This window comes from Cnephaeus nilssonii (genome assembly GCF_951640355.1).
Source record: "Cnephaeus nilssonii genome assembly, chromosome: 5".
Classification (NCBI taxonomy): Eukaryota; Metazoa; Chordata; class Mammalia; order Chiroptera; family Vespertilionidae; genus Cnephaeus; species Cnephaeus nilssonii.
In genome coordinates, this window is record NC_137076.1 from 21,860,297 (window position 1) to 21,882,150 (window position 21,854).

The window sequence follows — 21,854 nt, forward strand, 5'->3', positions numbered from 1 at the left end:
CAAGAACCTTCCACGGCTCCCACCTAACTCCCAACAAAAGTTTAAGTCCTCCCCACGGTTCACAGGGGCCTGATGACCTGCCCGTCACCTCCTCGCCCTCATCGCTTCCCACTCTTCTCCTTCGTGCACTCTCCTCCAGTCACACCGGTCTCCTAAATACGCCGGGCATGCTCCTGCTTCAGAACCTTTGTATATGCTGTCCCCACTGCCCGAATGCTCTGCCCTCAGACCCCCCATGACACCTCCCTCCTCTGGCCCTCGTCACCTTCTCTGTGAAGCCTTTCCTGACAACTATATTTAAAAATCCCAACTCTCTCCACTCCTAGCACTCGCTGTACAGTTAATGCCTTGTTAATGCTCTATCTCCAGCAGCTAGAACAGTTCCTGGCACGTAGTAAGTAGGTGCTTATCCTATATAATAAAAGCCTAATGTGCTAAGTGTCCGGACGCCCGTTCAACCAATCAAAGCGTAATATGCTAATGATATGCTAAGGCTGCTCAACCATGCTTGCTGTGAGATGCACTGACCACCAGGGGCAGATGCTTTGATCGGTAGGTTAGCTTGCTGCTAGGGTCTGGCCGATCAGGACTGAGTGAGATGGGTTGGACACACCCTGGAGCCCTCCCACGGTCCCTCCCATGGTCCCTCCCCGGCTGGCCAACCTCCTGTGTCCCTCTCCAGCCCCGATCGTGCACCAGTGGGGTCCCTCACCTGGCCTTCACCCTCTCACAATCCGGGCTGAGGGACTGCCCCCCACCCAATGCCCGAATTTTGTGCACCGGGCCTCTAGTTAATATATATTGTGCAAAAATGAGTGGGAGGGCAGAAATACCTCTTCCTAAAGCTCAACCCTGTCAAGGACCAATTCCTGCCTCCAAACCCTTGACTGGGAGGGTGCAGAGGCCGAGGAGCCTGGAGAGCATGCCAGCCAGAGCTGGGGGCACTTACATAGCTATGGACAAGTTGGCTGCGGACAGAGGACTCACTTCTGCCACCTCCTTGGCTTTCTGGAGGGCGAGTTTCTGGTTGGCTGCCTCTTCTTCTTCTTGTTCATCCTAAAAGGCACAGGGATCCCTGTTTACAAAACACGAACGGGGCCTTGGGGCCTCCTCTCTGACCCTGTTGCTAATCACGGGCAACTCTGGAAATATTTGCAAACAGGTTTGGCCTTGCTTTCCACCAATCAGAGCCAAGGCCTGACGATAGGAACAGATGCCTAGGGCCGGTTAAGTGTACTGCTGTCCCCTGTAGGTACACGCCAGATACCCAGCCATTATTAACCCTATGTTAGCACACAGCCAGAAGAAAAAAAAAAGAAAAAGACTCCCTGCCCTTTACACAACGGAGATTTTTCTGCACCCTGTCTCAAGGAGCCGGAAATTAATGCAGAGATTTTCCTCTCACTCTAATTTTTAGGCCATTTAAGCTTTCTGAACCGAGACGGGAAAAACACACATAACAACACTGACTAGTCCCCACGTGCAGAAAAATCTGGCATTCCAGGGCCCATCGCATATGCTGCCAACAGCCTCCGGAGGGGAATCGGGGGAGGAGCTTATATGCTCAGCTGGTTAGGTTCAAAAAGGAGGAGAATGGGGGAAGATTGTTTTTATGTTTTTTTAAAAAAATATATTTTATTGATTTTTTACAGAGAGGAAGGGAGAGGGATAGAGAGTTAGAAACATCAATGAGAGAGAAACATCGATCAGCTGCCTCCTGCATACTCCCTACTGGGGATGTGCCCGCAACCCAGGTATATGCCCTTGACCAGAATCAAACCTGGGACCCTTCAGTCCGCAGGCCGACGCTCTATCCACTGAGCAAAACCGGCCAGGGCAGGATTGTTTTTATGTTTTGTTTTTTTTAAATCTTCACCCGAGGATATTTTCCATTGATTTTTAGAGAATGAAAGAGAGAGGGAAAGACAGAGAAATATCTATGTGAGAGAAACACATTGATTGGTTGCCTCTTGTACACGCCCCGACCAGGGCCTGGGCTGGGCGGGAGGAACCTGCTACCAACCGAGGTACGAGCCCTTGACCAGACTCAAACCCGGGACCCTTCAGTTCGTAGGCCCACGCTCTATCCACTGAGCCAAGCCGGCTAGGGCTGGGGGAAGATGTTTTAAACATATGTAAGAAAAATGTTTTGGGGACTTAAATCCATCTTCAGCCTTCATGCAGGGCCTCACTAGTAAAACAGAAAAGCCAATGAAGAAAAAGCAACAAGAAAAAAGTGGCCAGAGATGAACCCCCCGCAATAAGAAAAGTCATGTGATCCCTGGGATCTCCGGGGCAAGCAACCTTACACCTCGGGAATGGCCAGGTCAAGATACTCTGTCAGTGACAGCACAGAGGAGGGACCCAGCCAGACCCCCAGCTCTCACAAAGCCTCCTGCCTCCTGGCACTACATCCAGCATTTCTCAGAGCCAGGACCGTGGACTGTTCCAACCTCAGAAACACTGCAAATACAGTTTCCCGGGCCCCCCAGAACCTGGGCTGGGTCTAGAACCTGCCTTCTCAACAAGCTCCCAGCTGAGTATGAAACATGCTCATGTTTAAGCACCAGTGCATGTGGTCATGAGCACAAATGCTAGACCTACTTGGACTCACATCCCAGTTCCACTACTTACTGCTCTGTGACCTTGGGCAAGTCACTTAACCTCTCTCTGCCTCATAATCCTCATCTAAAATCTCAGCTCTCTCTACTTCACCTTTTTCCTTGGTACTTAGCACAATCTGACAATTTTATTTCTTGTCTGCCTCTCTCACTCAAATATCAGCGCCACGAGGGCAGGGATTTCTGTATATTTTGCTTATGGCTGTGTCCCTGGTTCCTGGACCAGGCCTTGCTCACAGTAGGTTCTCAATAAATGCTGTTGAATGAGTGACAAAAGCTGTAAAATGGGGGATGTGAGAAGGTGCCTCCGGGGTTTCTGTGCGGATTAAATGAGCTAAAAACCTATCAGGGGCCTGTGGGGTGCCTGCCGCATGTTAAATGCTAAGATATGCTTATGGAATAAATGAAGACTGTGTTTCTGGAGGAGAATGTCCACACCTCCCAGGTGAGGCACTTGCCTTTCTCCCTCCCCCCCCGCCCACCCTCCTGGCGTCCCCTCTCCGCAATGACTTGGATGAGCTCACGGCTGGATCGGTCCCCAGAGCAGCCATGCCAGCCGGCTCCATGGTGGCCAGGCCCATGGCCGTGTGTTTCGGGTGGTGGAGACTTCCGTTTCCCCGCCAGTCGGAGCTGGGCCTGGGAAACTCTCCCTCCCTCCTGCCAGGGCCGGCAGATGGAGGGTTGGCAACGTCTGCTCAGTTCGGTTCCGTTCCATGAACACGTCCAGGACACCTCGAGGCACGGGGGCCACAAAGCTGCGGGACGCCCCAGGCCTGGCCCTCCTCGGCCGGGAGGAAGACTCTATACCCGTTCTCTTAATACGATGGGGCTGCTGGTGAGAAGTCAGGGCGGACACTGTAGCTCCTAACAAGCCTTTGTCCCTGACTCGCCCCCTCTCAAACTGCCGAAAGGTACCCAGCTTACCTCGCGCGGTGCACAGCCACCCCCAGGGGCCCTGCTGTGGGCATTCCTAGGGGTGTGAGCAGCGTCACTGAGAGCAACGTTGCTTCCTCTGGCCCGTGTGAGGTGGGCCTGATCCCATGGGAGTCCAAGGTGCCCACAGGGGGCATCCGGCACCAGGTGTGGCCCAGAGAATTCATTATCCCTGACCCCGAATAAAACTGGGCTTCTCCTCACCTGGGCGGTTCTCACTCCCAACCTCCCACATTCTCTTCTGATCTCATATCGTCTGCTCTTGGGGGGCGGGGGTCACTTCTCTACCTGTTCAGTTCCTAACCATGTGGCAATGTCCCTTAGCCTTTCTGGGTCTCGTTTTCCTCCTCTGTGAAATGGGGATAACAGCAACTCCCCACCTGTTATGTTTGCTGGTGCCAAGCAGTAAAGGGCAATTATACTTTTCCGTGGTTATTACTTTGATCATTACCTGCCCAGCTGGACTCAAATGAAAGGAGCTGGGTATGTGAATCGAGAACGTGGGTTCTGGAGCTTGCCAGGTCTGGGTTCGAATCCCAGTCTTCCCTTACTGGGTCTATAAAACGAGAGCTCGAGGCCCAGGGCCTGGCTCCTGCCCAGTGACTCCCAAAGGCTCCTCCTATAGGAAGCACTTGATTGTACCAAAACTTGCTGAGCACCTGACACGCACAGCGTGATGCTAGGAACGGTAGGTGCCATTTCCATGCCAGCTGGGGCCAGGGACTTCGTCTTTCTGAGCCTCAGTTTCTCCCTCTGCAAAAAGGCGGTGACAGCAATGCCTGGCACCATGACTGCCAGAGAGAGAAACATCGATGGGAGGAACACCGACTGGCTGCCTCCTGCACGCCCCCTCCTGGGGATTAAACCTGCCACCTGGGCATGTGCCCTGACCAGGAATCGAACCAGTAACCTGGGAGGGCCTGGGACAACGCCCAACCAACTGAGCCACACCATCCAGGGCCAGAATTCTCTATTGTTACCCATCGGCGGTGAGGCCCGGCCAGCGCCCAAGCTCAGGGGGATGGACATCAAGCCCCGAGACGCTGTGTAGGTTATTCTCCATCTGGCCCGTCCTTTTGGGTCTAGAGTGACAATGCCCTCGAGCCTGGGGGCTGCATCATCCCTTGGAGGTCCCTGACGCTGCCCACTGCCTGTCCACGGGGACGCGGTGGAGTCTGCCATCTGTTTCCTGGAACCCGGTGCCTCGCCCCCTCCCACCTCCTTTGCTGTAGAATCCACTTAACTAGGGGCCGTCTGCTTGAGTGGGGAGGAGGTGCCTTCTCCCTGGCACGGTGCATCCAGGGCAAAAGCTCTGGCCCTGTCCCCGTCCCCACATGCCCAGCACGGTCCTGATCTGCCATGCACGGGTGGCAACTTTGCCAGAGAAACATTCTCCCACCAATGGCACCTTGGTGAGCTCCTGGGCGTTGGCCAAATTATCCACCGCGATGGCCAAGAACACATTCAGGAGGGTGTCTGCGGGCACCAGAGTCAGGGAAAGCAACGCCACTGGGGCCCCGGGCATCTGGGCCTCCCGGTCCCCTCCCTCGCGCCCCCATCCAGGCGTGCTCCCCACGTGCCCCCGAGGAGGATACAGTTCCCAAAGAGTGTCAGCACGATGAAGTAGATGGAGAACACCATGCCGCCTTGCACGCCGCCCTGAGATTTGATGCCATCGTACATGACCTCGTTCCAGTCCTCGCCTGTCAGGATCTGAAAGGGAGGGAGAAACACACAGCCAACCCCCCTCTCAGCCACCGGCCCCTCGGAGACGCAGCTGTGGGGCCCAAACCTGCCTGTCCCTGCAGTGAAGGACTCCCAGCCCCGCTTCTAAGAGAAGGGGATCCTAGGGAAGTCACCAACCTCTGTAACTCTGTCTTCCCTGATGTGATAAGGGGGTTTGACAGGGACTGAGCCGTGTCCCCTAAATTAATACGTTGAAGCTTTAAGCCTTCATGAGATGGTATTTGGAAAAGGTAGGTAATTAAGGTTAGATGAGGCCATGAGGATGGGGCCCTCATGATGAGATTAGTGCCTTTGTAAGAAGAGACACCGCAGAGCTTGGGCATTCTCTCTCTCTGTCTCACTCGCTCTCTCCCCACATGTGAGGACACATCCAGAAGGCCTGCCTGCTGGCCAGGAGAGAGTCCTCACCGGAACCAGCCCTGTGGACACCCTGACCATGACTTCCAGCCTCCAGAAGTGTGAGAAACACATCTTCACGGGTCCTCTGGCTGCTGTGCCTGGGCAGGCGGGTGCTGGTGGCCAGAGCAGGCTTTGCCAGCTGGTGCTGGCAACAGAAACTGGGCTGATGCTTATGGAGTGACTGAGAGCACAGGTATGTGGTGCCCACGTACCTGTTAACACAATGCCACTCTCCTCCTTCATAATATTTCCACGAGGATCAAGTAAATATCAGAGAACTCCAGAAACGCTAACCTGTTGACACAGGGTTCCTCGGCCTCGGCACCGCTGACCTTCGGGACCGGGTCATTCCCTGGGGCGGGGTGTTGAGCAGCAGCCCTGGGCTCCTCCCACCAGGTGCCAGGAACACCCACTCCCCCATTTGGGGTTACAACCCAAACTGTTTCCAGACACTTCCAAGTGGCATGGGGGCCAGAACTGCTCCTGGGCCAGGACCCCTGTGCTGAGGACCTGTGGGTGGTGGTGACTACTATGGAATCATTACTGTGAGGGGTCAGAACTCTGCTTCATGGGGGGGTCCTCTTTCCAACCCCCATCTCGGGGTCTTATTTAGAAACCACCCCCCCAGAAGGGGGGAGCCAAGTCCCATTTTCCATAACCGTCTGTCCTCCACTGGAAAGGCTCCGGAGGTCCCAGAGGGACCCGCCCCAATCCTCAGATCATGCGCCCACATGGGTACAGACGTCAGTTTGGGGAGACCGCCCAGGGTCAATATCTTTGCTCCGGAATAGGGGTGGGGGTGTCTTGCAATTCTGTAGTAGCTGTGTCTTTTCTGTGTTTTGATGCTTTGACATCTGGGGCCTTGCTGACCCTGGAGGGAGCCAGGCTGGCTAAATCCTAGAGATAGTGAACAACTGGCCCGCAAACGTACTTTTCAAATACAAACCAGGGCCCACACCTTAACCACCCCCTCCATCAGGCTCTTACACCCAAGGCCAGCATTCTCTGCCCGAATCACTCCAGGGCCAGGTGCCAGACAGCTCCTCAGCATCTACGCCCCAGAGCCCGCTGAAATTATTCACACTAGCCAATCCTCAACCTGCGCACCCTCCCCCACTCCTTCCTGGGGAAACTAAAGGCTCCTGCCCACGTTCCTCCTCCCTCTGCCCCTGGATTCTGGTGCTTTCTTGTGGCCCTGCACAGTGTGGGGCTGGGTCCGGGTCGTACCTGAAACACCGTCATTATTGCTGCTGGAAAAGTGTCGAAGTTGGTCGGAGGAGTCCCTTCATCGAAATTAAACCTGTGGGGAAAACGCAGACATTTCCCATTGGCCCTGCCCCAGGTGCTGTGAGGGCGTAGTTTAGCATCTTGTTTCCAGGGCAACATCTTCACGACGCCGTTCCCCAGAGGGACATCTGAGGGGTACCCAGGGCCCTGCCTGTCCGGGTGCATGCACAGGGCGTCCTGGCCACGAGAAGGGCAGTCGGCATGATGACGGTGGGCCTTTGTCTCTGGAGGCACCGAGTTTGGCGTGTGGGGGACTGAAGGGGTCCCTGGGTCAGACCCCAGAGAAGCAGAAGTCGGAGAAGTTGCTGAGCACTTACTGGCCGCCAAAGAGCTGCATTCCTAGAAGTGCAAAGACGACGATGAACAGGAAAAGGAGGAACAACAGGCTGATGATGGATTTCATGGAGTTGAGAAGAGAGACGACCAGATTCCTGAGAGACGCCCAGTACCTGCCAACAGAGGCCGGGGGTGGGGGTGGGGTGGGGGTTAGGCTGGGCCTGGTGGTGGCTGCTGAGCCCACCTTCCCAACATGCTGGAGGTGCCCCATCCCTCCTGGCCCCAATGCTCTCCCCCCCCCCCAAAGACTTACTTTGTGACTTTGAAAATACGCAATAACCTGAGGGCTCGTAACACACTGATTCCAAAGGATGTACCAGGTTTTATGACGGCCCAGATGACCTCAAAGATGCTCCCGATGATAACCTAGAACACAGGATCTGCTCTGGTGCCCAGAGTCCTCGCAAACACAGCCTGGGCCCGAACCTTGCAGGGACCCAACTCAACTCCCACCTTCAACCCCAAGCAGGGTGCAGCGCTCAGACCCCTCTCATCCCTTCTCTATTTTTATTTTTTAGGAGCTGATGAGAGCACAGAATTCCAGAAACACATAATTACAGAACGAGTGCCTGTGTAGCCACCGCCCGTGTAAGAAACAGGACATGTCAGCACCCTGGGAGCCTCTGGGGACCCCTCAGACTTAACCACTGTCCTGAATTTTGTAACAACTATTCCCGAGATTTAAAAAAGGTTGAGGTGAAATTCACATAACATAAAATTAACCATGTTAAGTGCACAATTCAGTGGCAACATTCATTTGCAATGTTGTACGATCATCATCTCCATCTAGTTCCAGAACATTTCTGTTACCCCCAAAGCAGACCTTGTCCCTATGGGCAGTCACTCTCCATCCCCTCCCCCAGCCGCTGGCGGCCACTGATCTGCTTCCTGTCTGTGGGTTTGCTTCTCTTCTGCACATTTCATGTAGATGGGAGGATGCCATACGTGACCTTTTGTGTCCAGCTTCTTTCGCTCTTCGTAATGTTTCTGACGCCTTGCCTTTTTAAAGTACTCGAGTATCATCCCTAACCAATACAGCTTAGTTTTGTCCACCTGAACTCTGATGAGCAGAACGGCACACGCGGTATGGTGTGCCTTTGTCACCGTCGGCCTTCTTTTGTGCGGTGTTGTAAAGCCGATGGGTGTAGCTGTGGTGGGCGGCCTTTCATTGCTGCAGAGAATTCCATTACATGGCTACACCGCCACTTATCTATTCTACTGCAAAGAGATATCTGGGTCATTTGATTTGGGACTACTGTAAGCAAGGCCGCTCAGAACATTCCTGTATGTGTCTCCTGGGCATGAGTTGCTCGAGGGTGAATCCCTAAGCCCTGACATGGCCAGGTCACCCCCACTTTCCAAAGAGGGTCCACATACTGCCCCTCCCACAGGCAGTGGCTGACAGTTCTGGGTGCCTACGTCCAATGGTTGAGATGGTCCTCGCATTCCTATTGCCTTCAGCTGAGCCTCTCCTACCCAGGCTGACCCTGCTCTCCCTTTCCGGTGTCCCCAACTATCAGCAGCATGCTGGGTAAGAGCTGCAGAAATAAATTCCATAGAAACCAGGGCACTTACCCCACAGTCAAAGCAGTTGAAGGAAGAGTGGAAATAAGGCCGTGTTCCAAGCCCGTACATTTTTATAAACATTTCGGACATAAAGAGTCCTAAGAAAATGAATTCTGCATAGTCTACAAGGGCGAGGGGGGAAACAGAGAGAAGGTTAGTGTTGTTGAGGGGGTTACGAAGTCTGACTTTCCTGTTAATCCCAATCCTGTCCCTTGCCTGGCCTGGCAGAAAGGGAGAGAGAGGATGGTCTTCAGTGGCCTTGGCTAAAGATATTCGAGGCTTCGCTTTCATAAAACTCAGTTTCCCCCTCTGTTAATGGGGAAGAGTGACAATTATCTCCCCTCCCCGGAACCAACCCCAGGCCAATCTTAAAAGGAGCGAGATAAACTTCAAGGGGTCTTCATCTTTCAATTGTGACTTTGGTTCGATGAGAAGGGTTGGATGTAGATTATTGCCAAGACCCTAGGTTTTGTGTTGAGTGGTGGCTTCCTGGGAGCTTACTACATTTTAAAAACTAACGAACAAATCAACGAATGAACTAACTGGCTAACTAAGAACTAACTGGCTAACTAATGAAATAACAATGGCCGGCCCTAGGATGCCAGTGTGTCATAATCTAAAAATTCTGATTAATCCACTTTTTCCCCCTTTGTTAACGCTCATGTGAGGATATTTTTTCCACTGATTTTTAGAAAGAGTGTAAGGGAGGGAAGGACGGAGGGGGAAGGGAGAGAGAGAAAGAGAGAAACACTGATGTGAGAGACACACCCATCATGCCTCCCACACATGCCCCAGCCAGGGCCAGGGATGGAACCTGCAACCCAGGTACGTGCCCTTGACTGGGAATCAAGCCAGTGCCCCTTTGGTGCTCGGGCCGATGCTCTAACCACTGAGAACACCACCCAGGGCTGATGAATCCACTTTTATATGCTTGAGCTCCAAAGGGAAAATAGAAACAGAAATCATAATGGTGTCCTATTTGTAAGTCCCTTGTGTTAGAGAGTTAGTTGGAGCATCACAGGGAACCAATCGAAGGCACAGTTTTTCTGCCAACTTGGAAAACCTCTCTGATGCCCCCTGGAAGTCCGGTCTTGAGCAAGAGAAAGCCTTTTGTTCTTGCATGAGAAAGCATAACAGTGCAAATGCCTCTGGGAGAGATAACACATGGGTGTTTTTTTTGCACTGTCAAATGTCTAACATGAGGTCTTTTTCTGAGAGGGCTTGTTAGTGGGGCAGGAAGAGCACAGGTACTCACCTAATGGATGGAAGAGAGAGGTAAGGAGGACTTCTGAGGAGAAGAAAGCATACAGAAAGGGAAGACAGAGAACTCACAGTTCCAAGAATTTCCATTTGGGTCACATAGCTAATGCTGTTTGAAGGTCAAGGATGCTTGTTATATTATTCTTTGAAGAGATGGCCTGAACTGACTGTCGTCAAGGTCCTGCCCACTCATTCCTATCCAAACATTCCCTTAGTTTCCAGGACTCTAGAGAGCTCCCAGTGTCTGAGGGGCATTTTAGGGTCTCCAGTACCTCCAGGACCGAAATGTCAGGGAGGGAAATCTGTCTATAACATCTGGTGCATTCCAAGAACCACCAGAGTTTCCAAGAAGCTTGTTCCCCAGTTACCATGGAAACATGAGAGCCAGTGATGCACAAAACCTGAGAGAATGGTCCATGGCATTGGTGGGTCTGGAAGAAAGTTCTTCTACCAAATACAGGTGAGGAATCTGAGACTCAGACAAACTCCTATACTTCACTGATTCTAAGACATACATTTTTTGGTTCACATTCTGACATTTCTGGAATTGGAGTGTATATTAAAATCGGCATGTCCTAGTTTAAACAGCAGCTTTGTTTTCTTTTTTAGTGGCACATAAAATAAGAGTGCCTTCTAATGGAAGATGTCTTCAATTAATGGATATGTTAATGGCTCGTTCAAGGTCACAGGGCAAAGTAGGGCTAGGCATTGAGGACCAAGGTCACCTGGTGGCCAGGACTGGGATCTGCTACCAGACACAGCTTGGAGTCTGAGTTCCAACCTCGACTTCATCGTGAACTAGCTGTGTGACCCTGAGAAAATTACTTAACTTCTCTGTGTCTCAGTTTTCTCACCTGGGGATAGTTAAAGAGCCTTTACAGACACAGAGGCCCAGGGCAGAAAGTTCCAAACTTCTTTCCCTGAACCAGGACAGGCAGAGCAAGGTGATTAGTGGGGAGAACATGGGAGATTAAAAATAGACTATCAGAGGAGGTTAAGACTAGAAGTAGAGAGTCCTCATTTGTAAGAGACTCCAGGGGGACCAAAGGCAATTACTAGGGTTGGAACTAGGTCAGGGCTCTTGGAAGGAGACCTGGCCCCTGGGGGGGTGTCCTGGGAGGGTCAGCCAATGTGACTGGAAACAATGAGGGTTACAAGGAGACAGTGACCTGGACCAGGCTCCCAGGCCTCTCTAGGGTGAAGGTTTAGCTGTCTCCAGTGGCTGTCTGGGTCAATTCTGAACAATGTCAGAAGGGCAGAGAATCCACAGACCTAAGTCAGACAAGCCAGTAAATGCAGGAGGAGGACAGTCAGCAGGCAAAATGATTTTGTTAAGTCCTCACTCAGGGGCCACAGCCGGATCCAGGGCATCCACTTGCCTTCCTCACTGCCCCAGCCACTACTCTTGTTGATTCCTCAAAGCTCTTTATTTTAAAAAAATATTTTTTTATTGATTTCAGAGAGGAAGGGAGAGGGAGAGATAGAAACATCCATGATGGGAGAGAATCATTGATCGGCTGCCTCCTGCACATCCCGTACATGGGACTGAGCACAACCTGGGCATGTGCACTGACCGGGAATCAAACCTGACCTCTTGGTTCATAGGTCGATGCTCAAGCACTGAGCCACACTGGTCAGGCTCTTTACTTTTTAAATCTTGGTCAGAGGTCTACCTTTCACTGCTTCTCTTCAACTCTACCTGGCCATCAACTTTGTTATTATTTCATGCTAACTCCTAGCATATGGGAATAAGCCCAGAAGGGCAAAGCCTTGGGGATTCTGGTACCCACTGAGGGAACAAGATGCTCTTACATTTGCTGGAGAGGATCTTCTAGGGATGAATCCCAAATATAAGGAAGTCAAACAGAGCAGGAGAGGAAAGGGGAAAGAAGGTTTGATAGAAGAGGGGAGAAGCAGAAGTCAGATATAAGCAGATGAAATGGGACTACTTTTTGGCTCTAAGGCACCCCCATCTCTCAACCACAAATTATTTATTTTAACATTCCCAGAGATGCATGTATGTTTTTATCTCTATCTGCCTTTCTTGCCGCTTCGGCCTCTCTGTCTCCCTTCCAATACCTTCTGCACTCGCACCCCTATGTCTCTCTCTTAGAAAGGGGTCACAGAAGTGTGTGGTGGCCTGAATTCGAGCTTCCAGCTCTCAGGCCCCAAGAGGTTGGGGCCTGTCATTGTGGCGGCAGCAACGTCAGCGTCAGTCCCAGTTGCAGACGTGGCCCAATGAAAAGGCAGATTCACCAAGGACCAAAGAGGGAACGCGTACCGCTAGAGAAAGAGAGCTGGAAAGAAAAGGTGTGAGGCAGGGGTCAGGGAGCGGGCATGGCCGGGGCCGGGCGGTACTCACAGAGGAAGTCGGAGAGCCACTCGGGCTGGTTGTAGTGAACGATAGCAACGCACAGCGTGTTGAGGGCTACCAGACTGAGCACAGTCCAGTAGAAGGCCTGAGTTTTGACCATGCGGCGGATGTAGAAACGCACCCTCCTCTCCTTTTTGTGAAAAAAGGTCGAGTTCTCCAGCTTGGCACTTTTAATGCTGGCTCGGGCAAAGGGAGACCCTGCCGGGGAAAGGACGGAGAATGTCAGGGCGTTCCTGTGGAGGAAATGAACTGTGTGACCCAGGCACCGACTGTGGCCCCGGGGTCCATTAGCCTCCCCAACAAGCACCCTGGCCTGGGGGAACCGTCAGGACCCAAGGCCCGAGCTTTCCAGAGATGGAGCTTACGAGGAGATGTCGCTGAAAGTCACGGTATTGGAAATGACCAATGAGGACTCAGGGTTTCAATGAGGAGGCTGACGGCTCTCGCTGCCAAAGCTAACCCTCTGTGTCTCTCCACCTCGGTGGGGTCTGATGACTCTGGGCGCCATGCCCTGGGGCGGGATGAGGCAGGAGCCCCGGCTCAGGGTCCGCCAGTGCAGGGGTAGAAAGCGGAGCCGCAGGGAGCAGGCTTGGAAAGCCTCCAGGAGGAGACCTGAATAGGACCCTGGTTTTCCATGGACATTTCATTTTAGAAATGATTGCTGAGTCATGAACCAGCTGTGCCTCTGCCTGCACATGTTTTTGCACTTAAGCACTTACGAAGCGCCTACTGTGTGCCAGGCTCCGTTCCAGATGCTCTGAATACTCTAGTTAACAGGCAGAGCCTTACCTTCCTGGGACTGATGCTGCAGTGGGAAGATATACGGCGAAGATAACATAATAAAATAGTTAATAATGTAATGGAAGGTGAAAAGTCTTTTTGGAAAAGTAAATAGTAGAGTAGAATAAGGGGATTTAATTCAATATTAAATCAAGTGGTCAAAGTGAAAGTATTGACCTAAATCACTTTAGTATCTTAGGCTGAGTTAACAGCAAGTGCAAAGGTCCTGAGGCAGCAATGTACCTGCCTATCGTATTTAGGAAACAGCATAAGGAGGCCAGAATGGCTGGAGTGGAGGAAAGGAGGAGAGGTGAGGGCAGGTAGGTGACAAGGCAGCTTGTGAAGGGCCTTGTGTGCTGAGGGAGGACTTTGGCTTTTGCTCTGAGGTGAGAGCCAGGGAGGGTTCTGAGCAGAGGAGGGATGTGCCCTGACACAGGTGCTCACAGGCGCCCTCTGGCAGCTGTGGGAGGAACAGACTGTGGAGAGCCTGGATAGGACCAGGGGAGGCTACTGCTCTAGTCCAAGCAAATGATGATGGGGGTTGGACTCCGTCATGACTGAGAAGAAAGAAGAGCAGGTAGATTTGTGATATATTATTTAAGGTAGATTTCAACGGGTTGTGGATCAGTGTGGGTGTGAGAGAGAGGGAGGAGCCAGGTTTTTGACTTGAGCACCCAGAGGAAGAGCTACCATCCACTGAGGGAGGGAGGTTTGTGGTGTGTGTGTGGGGGGGTCAGAGATCAGTTTTGGATGTTGGTTTTATCCTCTAAAATGCCCCTTCTTGAAAAACTTCCATCGCATTCATTTGTTTATTTGTTCTTCACTGGTTCATTCATTCTTTCATTTATTCAAATCAGTTTTTTTCATTCATTGGTGCACTTACTTGTTCATTTATTCATGCCTTAGTTCATTTATCAGTGCATTTATTTATTCATTCATTAGTGTGCACCTCTGTTCATTCATTCACCCATCTGTTCATTTGTTCATTCATTCACTCATTTATTTACTCATCTAGCCATCCATTATTATTTGTTCATCCATGCATTCTTTCATTTGTCCATTCACCCAGCATGTTCATCAACCCCATCCCACCAGCCAGGCATGGACATGGCTAACATCTTGTAGGATGCCGCCTCCTATTGACAAAATTCTAAACAGAGGCAGCGAGTTGGCACCCCAAGGGCCATCCATACTAGTTTATCCTGAGTTTGTGGAAGTTGAAATTATTGATCCACATTTAAAAACTTCAGCTTCTCTTGAAAGGAGATAATAGCTGACCTTTATTGTACATTTAGTAGGCACCAGGCAGGCGGGACACATTTTACATGAGCCTGCCCGCTCCTCATTGCAACCACAGGAAGTAGGGACTATCATTAACCCACTTTATGGCCAAGGAAACGGAGGCTGAGAGGGGTCTGGTGACCGTTAAGAAGCACTGAGTTGGCTTCTCGGCCACCACACTGCACTCACTCCTAGAACACATGACCATGGAGTGGGGCCGCGTTCCCACCTGGCAGCCGTTGGCCAGACGGGGGCTGACTCTCCCCTCGTGCCCCTCACCTGCCTCACTCCATAGGACCTGAGAGCCCAGGGAAGCTCCACATGGCCCTGCCCAGCTGGGGTATTTCTGGTCCCTGCTGCTCCCAAAGATGGGCTCAGACTCATAGGCATCCACAAGGCATGGCAAAGGGAAATGATATTCTTGAAAGTCTCAGGGGTCAGGGAGAGATATTCATGTGTGGCAGGGAGGGGCGAGAGAGAGATCTCACAGTGGGCAGGAGTCTTCCAACTTCTACTCCTGTTGGAGCCACACTGAAAACCTGGTTCCATCACCAGGGTGAGTGACCTTGGGCAAGTCAAGTCACCCTACATCTTGGGACTCTAGTGCCTCTATCTGTAAACTGGGCACAGCCACATTTCCCACCTCATAGGGCCATTGGGAGGAATCAATGGGTTAATACACCTTAGTGTGATGCTGGCATATAATGATTATTAGGCCTAAAATCTCCTATTGAACTGCAAGAGCTGAAATCAAGACAGCCCACATGCCAATTCACTGAGGAAGTCTTTCCTGATGCCTGCAGACATATCCCACAACAGGCATACCCGTCATCAGGAAGGGAGAGGGAAGTGAATATTAACTGAACACCTACTACGCGCCAGGCCCCATACTAGCTGCGTTCTATCACCTATATTTATTTCATATTCACTTTGGCCCACGCTCTGTTTTTCTATACATACTTGTCTCTAGTTTTTCTCTGTGGTCTGGAATTATAATTGTAGGCAAGCCTTAGGTTTTAAAAAATAATTTTAATAAGTTATTTTATGAAACTAAATATTTCCAAAATATCATTCAATATGGAATCAATATAGAAATATACTAAAGAGAGATTTTCCACTCTTTCTTTTGGGTGTTAAGTTTTCCAAAATCTGGTATGTTATTATGAAGCACATCTCAGTTCAGACAAGTCGAGAGCCAGGGGAGGCCAGAACCCGTCCGGAAAGTTCCGTGGCGAGGACAGCAGTATGTCACCAACAAGGTTTGACCTGGGGATTTTTGGTCATTTCGATGCCCTGAAAATTCTGTAAATTGAAACAGTGCTGCCCAAGTGATGGGTGGAACTGTCCCTCAAAGAAAGGTGCTGAAGTCCTAACCCCTGGCACCTGTGAATGTGACCTTATCTGGTTGGAAATAGGGTTTTTGCAGATGCCATCATGTTAAGATGAGGTCAGACTTGATTAGAGTGGGCCCTAAATCCAATGACCAGGGTTCTTATCTATATATATAAAAGGCTAAGTGACTGGCCGACTGGCCGGTAGCTATGACGTGCAATGACCACTAGGGGGCAGATGCTCAACACAGGAGCTGCGGAGCGACAGCAACTTTGCAGAGTGCCTTCTTGCACTCTGGGACCCCTCGGGGGATGTCAAAGAGCTGGTTTCAGCCCCATCCCCACAGGCCAGGCCAAGGGACCCCACCTGCCGGAGGGACCCTGCTCACTCCACAGATGCCTTTTGAGCCCTGGTGCCACCCCAGGTGCAGCCGGCCAGGGAGGGACCGCGGGAGGTTGGCTCCAGGGTGTGCCTGGCACGTCTCGCCCAGTCCTGCCCTGCTGGCCACCTTCTAATGAATTTCCTTTCAATGTGCACGAACCCATGCACCGGGCCTCTTGTAAGGGGAGGAGAGACACAGGGACTCACAGGAGAAGACCACGTGGCCAAAGAGGCAGAGACTGGAGTGATGCACGGACAAACCAAAGGTTGCCAAGAACTGCTGACAACACGAGAAGCTAAGAGAAGAGCATGGGCCAGAGTCTCCCCTGGAGCCTTCAGAGCCAGCACAGCCCCGCCAACACCTGGATTTCAGTTTGAACTCCGGCCTCCAGAACTGTGAGAGAATAAATTTCTGTTGTTCTAAGCTGCCCGGTTTATGGTGCTTTGTGCTGGCAGCCCCAAGAAACGAATTCAGCCCACGTGGAACTTGTATCATTAAAGTTGGATTTTTCTAAAGAGATGGTGCTGTGATGGCAGCTTCCATTCATGGCTCAGCTTTTCCTACAGATGACTCAAGTTCTACAAGTTCATCAACTATAAATGAGGCCTGGGGGGGGTGTGGTGAGAGAGAGAGAGAGAGAGAGAGAGAGAGAGAGAGAGAGAGAGAGAGGGAGAGGTGAGAGAGGGAGAGAGAGAGAGGTAAGAGAGACACATCTACTGGCTGCCTCCTGCATATACCCTGACCAGGGCTGGGGATCAAACCCACAACTGAGGTACGTGCCCTTGTCTGGGAATCGAACCCGAGACCCTCCCATCGGCGGGCCAACGCTCCAACCACTGAGCAAAACCAGCCAGGGCATCCGACATTTCATTAGAACCTCTATTATTATCATTTTATTCTTTACGGAGATAAATAAAGGTGAAGAGATCTCTTTAGATCTCTTTGTCAGAACCCTGGAATTCTAGAGGTCTCTTCCGGGTGGTTTAGGAGACCAGAGTGGTTTTTATTTTTTAAATAAAGTTTTCTTTTTTTAAAAAAATATATTTTATTGATTTTTACAGAGAAGAAGGGAGAGGGATAGAGAGTTAGAAACATCGATGAGAGAGAAACATCGATCAGCTGCCTCCTGCACACCCCCTACTGGGGATGTGCCCGCAACCTAGGTACACGCCCTTGACCGGAATCGAACCTGGGACCCTTGAGTCCACAGGCCGACACTCTATCCACTGAGCCAAACCGGTTAGGGCCAGAGTGGATTTTGAGCTACCAGGCAAAGAAACTGGATTTTGGTGGGTTTGCTGGCAGCACACTTGGTCCCAGGAGACCAAGTCACTGGCCTGCATTTTGAATCTGTTTAGATAGCTGAACGTCACCTGCTTTCTTAATAGGTGCCGCAGGACACCGTCAGGTCTTATTCAGTCTGACAGCGCGTACTTCAGTGTCTCGCCGTCCCTTTATCCCATGTTAATCAAATGCCAGCCTGAACTCTGGGTTCTCCAAGGAGCAAGTTTTCTTATGTCAGCCACACATTCAAGAGCCAGATCTCCCACAGACAAACCCCCTGTGACTATCTCCCACGGTTTCCTGCATCGCCCCCTTCTATGAGCTGAACTGTGTCCCACCAAATCCACACGTGGAAGTCCTAACCCTCGGGACCTCACCATGTGACTGTATTTGGAGGCAAGGCCGTTAAAGAGGTAATGATATTAACATGAGGTTATGAGGCTGGGCCCTAACCCAGTAGGACTGGTGCTCTTATAAGAAGAGGTTAGGACACACACACAGAGGGACGATGATGTGAAGACACAGGGAGAAAAGGACCATCTTCAAGCCCAGGAGAGCGGCCTCAGAAGAAACCAACCCTGCTGATGCCTTGGTCTCAAGCCTCCAGCCTCCAGCCTCCAACACTGTGAGACAGTAAGTATCTGTTGTTTGAACCACCCAGCTTGTGTTATTTGGTTATGGTGGCCCCAGAGAACGAGTAAACGCTCCCCGTTCCACGTAAAGCCCAGTTTAGAAATGCCTCCTTCAGGAAACTTTCTTCGCTTTTCCACCAAATTCCTCTCTGCCCTGGATAGCCATGAGATCTCTTATAATTAGTCTTCATTGCTTTTACGTAACTTGAAGCTTACCTAATTACTTTTCTGATTTCAAAAGCAATGCATGTCACGAATTCGTATATTCCAGAAAAATATCACATAAGTGGTGAAAATCCCTCCTAGTCCTCCAAGTTCAACACCTTACTCTTGTGGATGAGAAAGGGTGCTGAAATAATTCTAACCAAAAGCCACCTCCCAGGGCGATCTGACCATAAATTCCTACCTGGACAGATCATAGAAGGCAGTCATGCCCCAGGCATTTAGCTTTAGGAAAAGGTTTATCTGCCTTAAGCAAGCCCTGCCCATTGTTCCTGTGCATCTAGGTTAGCAGACCTTGGAAATACATCTTTCTCAGACCCTCAGAGGCACAACCATCCTCAGAGGAGCACATGATCTTGTTAACTATCCTGTAATCCAAATGCCTGCCTGGCTTTCTTTTCTTTTTTTAAAAATTGTTTTTAAAAGTTTCCTTAAAGTTGATTTCAGAGAGAGGAAGAGAGAGAGGGAGAGAGAGAGAGAAACATCAATGATAAGAGAGAATCACTGATTGGCTGCCTCCTGCATGCCTCACACTGGGGATCGAGCTCACAACCTGGGCAGGTGCTCTGACTGGGAATGGAACCGTGATCTCCTGGTTCATGGGTTGACACTCAAACACTGAGCGTCACTGCCTGGGCCCCGCCTTGCTTTCTCTCACCTTCATGTCATCTTCCTTACTTTCCCTCCTTAATCTCAAATATATAAAAGAAGCTGTAAACTGCCATTCTTTAGAGCATTGGAGGTCTTGCTTCCTGGCAATGTCATCAATTTGTCTCAACTAAACTCATAAAAGTTCTCTACAACTTTGGATGTTTCTTACATCAATACACTCCTTACTATTGTCTTTAAAATGGGAGCATACATTTTACATAATGTTGTGTAACCTGCTTTTTACACTGATAAATATATTTCAAAACCTTTCCATGCCAGTAGCAACCTCATTCTTTTTCTTGGCTGTATTGTATTCCACTGCATGTAAACATTATAATATCTTTAACTATCTTCCCATTTTTGGGCACATGTGCTGTTTTTACTTTTTGAACACCAGAAACAATGTTGCTGAGAAGAAATTTTGCATAGATATTTTTAAAGCATTTTTTAATTCTTTAAACATATTTTTATTGATTTCAGAGAGAAAGGGAGAGGGAGATAGAAATATCAATGATGAGAGAGAATCATTGATAGGCTGCCTCCTGCATGCCCCCTACTGGGGATTGAGCCCATGACACGGGCATATGGCCTAACTGGGAATCAAACTGTGACCTCCTGGTTCATAGGTCGACGCTTAACCACTGAGCCACACCAGCCAGGCCTGTTCATAGATCTTTTGCATACATGAAGATATACTTTGAAGTGGAAATGCTAGGCCAAAGGACATAAACATCTAGAATTAATTATTTAAATAATGCCACACCATACACTGCAAATTATACTCTTGCCAATGGCATACGACAATGTCCACCTCCTCACATCCTTGCTGACATCAGGTAGTACCATTTTTCATCTTTTTTTCAAATGACTGATGAATAATAACATCTCCCTGTTACGTAAGCCCAGGTAGCTAATCTTGTTCATAGAGGAGATCCTGACTTGGGGACCCCATTTTTTTCAGTGCTTGGCATTTGATAAATGTGGTATGAACAAAAAAGATTACCTATTTAAAAAAAAAATCAGATTTTAAAAAAAATGGAGGCAACCTAATTGGGAAAACACACAGGACAGACATAACCAATCAAGTCAATGAGCACTGATGGAGCTCTAGTCCTTGAACTCGCTGGAAGGAGAGAGAGATGTATCCGCAAGTGAAGAGAACTAGCTCATCATTAAGGGGAAGGGTGTTGTGGCTAGAGGTTACAAATGCAAATGGAAACAAGCTGTAAGGTATCATTATAAACTGACTTCACCGGGGAAGGAAATGAAATGGGGAATGCGCGGGGAATGCGCAATGGCTGGGGCGGGGAGTCCGTGAATGCATGGGTACTCGGCAGGTTTATAAATGGGCTCAGTGTGTTTCTGAAACTCAGAAGCGCTCTGTGAATAATGAGTTGAAAAGCTGTTAATATCTTTGATCCTATAATTATCCCCAAGGAAACACGCCCAAAGGGTGGGGGGAGTAATTGTACATAAATGTTCACAGCAGTGTTCCTCATAAGGGCAAACATTGGAAACAGCTCAAACACCATACAACAGAGCCTCGGCTAAGCAACTCTGGGGTAACCACCCTTGTGGAGTGTGAGACCGCAATGGAAATTCCGTCAAAGCTCAACAGTCAGGTGATAAACTAGGGTTGAGTGAAAAAAGCAGAGTATAAAGTAGTTGGTGCCAGTGGATTAGAAACGTGTGTATATTAAGTTCTCTCCTTTCCTTCTTCACTCCCTCCTTCTCCCATCCTTTCTTCCTCTCTGTTCCAGCCACACAGTTTCCCCATCAGCCGATATGCTTTCTTCCTTCTGCGTCTTGTGTTACCTCCTCTGCCTCAATGCTCTCCCACCACCTCGTTCATCCTTGGAATTTTAAAAACCCATTTCAAAAACTAAGCTATTCTCCTTGGCGAAGGTCAAAAAGCAACAGAGTCTCGATCAAGAGGGGCAAGCAGGAAAAGGGTAAGTGTCCCCTCCCACTCCAAAACTCTGCCCTTTGAGATAACCGATGACAACCGTCTACGTGCAGCCTTCTACATGCTCCTCTCGGCTTTCACTGCCATGGTGAACCCCTATCCAGCCTCCAGTTCTCAATGCAATGTCACCTCCTCCAAGAAGGCTTCCTGATCACACCTACTCCCCCAAGGCAGGCCAAGCCCAGGGCATCTCCTTTTGCCGTGCCATTATCATGACAGGTTTATTTGTATCATGACCAGTTTAATATCTATTTCTTGCACTAAATGGCAAGCTCCACGTGGGAGGGGTGTGGTCTCTGTCTTGTTCACAAACTGGGCACCTAATAAGAGCAGCCACTGAATGAGTACTAATGAATAAGATTATCATAATGAATAATGAATGAATAATAATATTATCATGAAAATGAGTGAATAATGTCAGGCAACATTACTGGGAGCTTATTTTTTTGCCCGGTGCTGTTCTAAATGCTTACAGTGGATCATTTAGTCTAATCCTCCCAACAATATTAGAAGACAGGCACTGCCGTTATTCCCATCATCATCACATCTGCCCAGGACACACGGGTACGAAGGGGCAGAGTCCAGACCCAAACCCAAGCAACCTGGTGCCCCAGCCTTCAGCTCGCACCTCCCGGGCGAGCAGCGATAAACAGGAGGGACTCACCCACAGAGGCGATATCGGCTAGCTGATCCTCAGCCTCCTCGGGGTTGAGCAGGTCTGTCTTGCTCTTCTTTATGGTGGCTCTCCGCAGAGCTCCAACAATGGAAACATGGCAAGAGAAAACGACGTGACCCTTTTTTG

The 21,854-nt window shown here is 50.0% G+C and overlaps 1 protein-coding gene across 1 annotated transcript in view; it reads right to left on the reverse strand.

The window, feature by feature from the left end:
• Positions 1 to 21,854, reverse strand: part of CACNA1A (calcium voltage-gated channel subunit alpha1 A) — a 213,290-nt gene that overhangs the window by 78,002 nt on the left and 113,434 nt on the right. Inside the window, 9 exon segments of the mRNA XM_079772989.1 lie at positions 950 to 1,056; positions 4,954 to 5,030; positions 5,150 to 5,267; positions 6,927 to 6,999; positions 7,304 to 7,435; positions 7,576 to 7,688; positions 8,898 to 9,010; positions 12,511 to 12,720; positions 21,717 to 21,806. Of these exon segments, the coding sequence (XP_079629115.1) occupies positions 950 to 1,056; positions 4,954 to 5,030; positions 5,150 to 5,267; positions 6,927 to 6,999; positions 7,304 to 7,435; positions 7,576 to 7,688; positions 8,898 to 9,010; positions 12,511 to 12,720; positions 21,717 to 21,806 (1,033 nt within the window).